Source organism: Dasypus novemcinctus, chromosome 17 (genome assembly GCF_030445035.2).
Source record: "Dasypus novemcinctus isolate mDasNov1 chromosome 17, mDasNov1.1.hap2, whole genome shotgun sequence".
Taxonomy (NCBI): Eukaryota; Metazoa; Chordata; class Mammalia; order Cingulata; family Dasypodidae; genus Dasypus; species Dasypus novemcinctus.
Window position 1 is genome coordinate 84,668,723 of NC_080689.1, and position 4,024 is coordinate 84,672,746.

The following is a 4,024-nucleotide window of genomic DNA, read 5'->3' on the forward strand; positions in this document are numbered from 1 at the left end:
TTTTTCTTTTTTTTTCTTTTTTTTATTGATTTTGTAAAAATATTACATTAAAAAAAATGAGGTCCCATTCAATCCTACCACCCCCACCCCACCACTCCCCCCCCAGCAACCCTCACTCCCATCATCATGACACATCCATTGCACCTGGTAAGATGTACATATCAAATATCTGTTCAAAATCTAGACTGAGATAGATACACCATACGTGCACTGCATCTTAATCTATCCAATGATATGAATATATTCCACCTAGGTTTGGGAACCATATGTATAACATTTAATTAAGTTCTGACATTACACTGACAGATGCATGTATTTTCTTACAAATTCCTCTTGTTTTCAAGATGGGTGCAGTTGATTTGAAAGAGTACAATTGCTGATAAAAGATTTCATTTTCCAAATTGTGCTGAATATTTTTGAAAGGTGTGGTGTTAAGCCGATTTCTTGCCATTTGCAGGAGTGTAGTTACATTTCCTGGGGTCATGATATTTTTCTCTTTCCATTATTTATCTTCACAACTCACTGCACAGGTACATTTGCTTTATACTCCCTATTGATTTGCATATGCTCCTTGGGGACTTGGTTGTCTGCTCAGAGCTCTATTAATGCAGTTTCCCTCAAAATGGGTACTGAGTACATCAGACGGGGGAGCAAGATGATGTCACATTCCCAACTGCTCATCCTGCTGGTGTTCTGGTCCTCAGGTGAGAGATTTAGAAGGGTATTATCTTTATAAATTTTGAGAATGGTTTTAACATGCAGAGTGAGCAAATCATTTCATCTAAAGCAGATCTGAATATATAAGATAAATAAGAAAACTTAGTTTTAGATACATATTTTATACATTCATGATTTAATGTATTCTCTATATTCTTTTCTGGTTGCAGGTGCCAGTGGGGACATCGTGATGACCCAGTCTCCAGGCTCTGTGGCTGCATCTGCAGGAAAGACTGTCACCCTCAAGTGCAAGTCCAGTCAGAGTGTTAGTGACAACTTACATTGGTACCACCAGAAACCAGGACAGGCTCCTAAACTGCTCATCTATGGTGCATCCACCCGGCCATCTGGAGTCCCTGATCGATTCAGTGGCAGTGGGTCTGGGACAGATTTCACTCTCACCATCCAGCAGATTCCAGCCTGAAGATCTGGGAGATTATTACTGTCAGCAAGTTCGCAGCTATCCTCCCACAGTGCTTCAACCTCGAACACAAACCTCCTCCCCAGGGCTGTAGGGCAGTGAGTCTTGCAGTACCAGCTGCTTCCTCCTTGAATAGACTTGAATATGTTTGCTTCCTCCATCTGTATGAGAAATCACATCCTTTAGGGGACTGTACCATAGAAATCTTTTTTTCTCTTAGCCAGATCAAGTGACAGGGTGAATTGACTCTCTAGGTTAGGGTCTTTGAAACTTTACATCAAGTGACAGGGTGAATTGACTCTCTAGGTTAGGGTCTTTGAAACTTTACAGCCTTATGGATTGATTATCTATTCAATGTATCTCCTTAATGTTTAAAAATGTATCATCTTCTTTCCTTATCCCTTCCATATTCTTCATTCTCCCCCATCATCCTTCAACTCTGGGTTCCCAAGATTAAATCCTTGATCCTTCCTATTCAAAGCTTCCCCTACGGAAGGTCATTTACTTCCCTTACTCTTTTCCTTCACTGGACCCTTTGCCATCCATGCCTTTCTTTTCATTGTCACAAAAGATGATTTGATTTGCTACTCTACCTTCTTTTTTAATTTAGATAACCATTTTCATTTCTTATTGCCATCAAATAGTAACTGTGGGTGCCTTAATATACTGTATTCATTCAAGACTGCTTAGGTTATAAGGGATGATGCTCAGCCAATGAAATATGATGATTTCAGTTTGGCCACTGCTTTGTGGCTGGAATTGAAAGCTCCACTTTCAAAATATGGGGGAGGAAGAGAGGGTTGGGCACCAACTTCAGCTACTGATAACTAAATTCACTGGACAAAAATATAACCCTAAGGACAGTTACGTTTGAAATAGTTCCAGTGAGAAAGAGGCCAGTACCAGGCATCTTAACTCAGCACCTGGCAGAGGGAAAGCTGGGATGACTGAAAATTACAGTGTATTGGGGACCGGTTTCCTTCCATCTAGGCCATATTGCAGTTCTAACCTAGGCCCCAGCCCCACCTCTACAGGGAGGAAGCTGGGGGACCTGAGGCAGTCTCTCAAGGAAATTACTGGCCAAGTCTCAGAGGCATTTGATCACTGGATGTTGGCAATGCAAGTCACACTGGGGGAATTCTGTGGCTGGAATTGGAAGCTACATTCCTAAAAACAGGGGAGAAGCAGATATTTGGCCACTGCTTTCGGCTACTGATGAGTAAATTTGGCTTGCTAAAGTATAATACTAAGAACATCTAAAGTTTGAAACTGTTGAAGTCTGAAAGAGGCCTTTGTCCTCCATTCAGACCCTGCCCCCAGTGTGAGGGGGAAATGGGCTGAACAAAATCACAGTGACTATAGGAACCAGTTTACTTCACCCAGACCACCCTGAAGCCTTAGCCCAGGCTACAGCCCCAACTCTTGCAGGGAGGAGGCTGGCGGGCCCTGCACAAGCCTATCAAGGTAACCACAAGTACATCTGGTTAGCAAAGACTGAATAATCAGTATTCTACTGGGGCAAATGTGGTCATCTTTGGACCTGAACTGCCTAGATTGTTGCCCACATATACAGCTCCACCCCTACCCAAGGCAAGGGAGAAAAGGGTGTGAAGCTTCATCAGTCTCTCTGGGCAGCTACAGTCTAGGCCAGCACAACTTGTACTATTCCACAAAACTGTGACTTTGTCCCTTTCCCTGGCAAAGGAGAAAGTTGGGAGAAGCTTCCTTGGAATCTGTTGCAATGAGGGCAGCTTCAGCCTCCATATCTTGTAATGCCAACTACATCCTTGGCTCCTACTGCACAACCAGCAAGGGAGAAAGGGCAGGAAGCCTGAAACTAATGAGAAAAACTGCACCCAGAATACATACTCTAGTAAGCCAGATGCCAAGACACAACCAAAAATTATAATCCACACCAAGAAACAGGATGATATGGCCTAGTTAAAAGAACAAGATAAGCCTCCAGATGACATAAAGAAGTTGAGACAACTAATCATAGATGTTCAAACAAATCGGCTTAATAAATTCAATGAGGTGGCTAAAGAGATTAAGGTTATTAAGAAGACATTGGATGAGCACAAAGTAAATTTGAAGGCATACATAGAAAAAAAGCATATCTTATGGAAATGAATAGTGCAATATGTCAAATTTAAAAATATTGGAATCATAAATAGCAGATTTGAGGAGGCAAAAGAAAGGATTGATAAGTTTAAAAATGGTCTCTGAAAGTGAACATACAAAAGAACAGATGAAGAAAAGAATGGAAAAAATTGAACAAGGTCTCAAGGAATTAATGACATGAAAAATCTTGAAAACATACATGCCATGGGTATCCCAGAAGGAGAAGAGATGGGAAAGGAGGACAAAACTAATATTTGAAGAAATAATGGTAGAAAATTTCCCAACCCTATTGAAGGACATAGATATCCCTGTCTAAGAAGCCTAATGTATTCCCATTCAAAATACTCCAAATAGAACTACTTCAAGGCACACACTGATCAAAATGTAAATGCCAAAGTCAAAGTGAGAATTCTGAGAAAAAGATAAAGCCAATGCATAAAAATAAGGATACCAAATAAGATAAAGTGCTGATTTCTCATAAGAAACCATGGAGACAAGAAGACAGTGGTATGATATATTTATGATTCTACAAGAGAAAAACTTCCATTCAAGAATCTTATATTTGGCAAAATTATGTTTCAAAAATGAGAGTGAGTTTAAAATATCAGAGATAAACAGAAGCTGGGAGAATTTCTAAAGAAGAGACCAGATCTTCAGGAAACACTAAAGGGTGTACTAAGCCTGAAAAGAAAAGACAGGAGAGAGGCCTGGAAGAGTATCTTGAAATGAAGATTACCTCAATATAAGTACCAAATGTTAAAAGAA

General features: G+C 40.4%; 1 gene segment (V, D, J or C); it reads left to right on the forward strand.

Annotated features, from left to right (window-relative positions):
• The first annotated feature begins 632 nt into the window (after positions 1-632).
• LOC139436707 (immunoglobulin kappa variable 3-15-like) lies at positions 633-1,214 on the forward strand. The segment is given in 2 exon segments: positions 633-704; positions 888-1,214. Coding segments are annotated over 2 exon segments (303 nt in total).
• Positions 1,215-4,024: the final 2,810 nt, after the last annotated feature.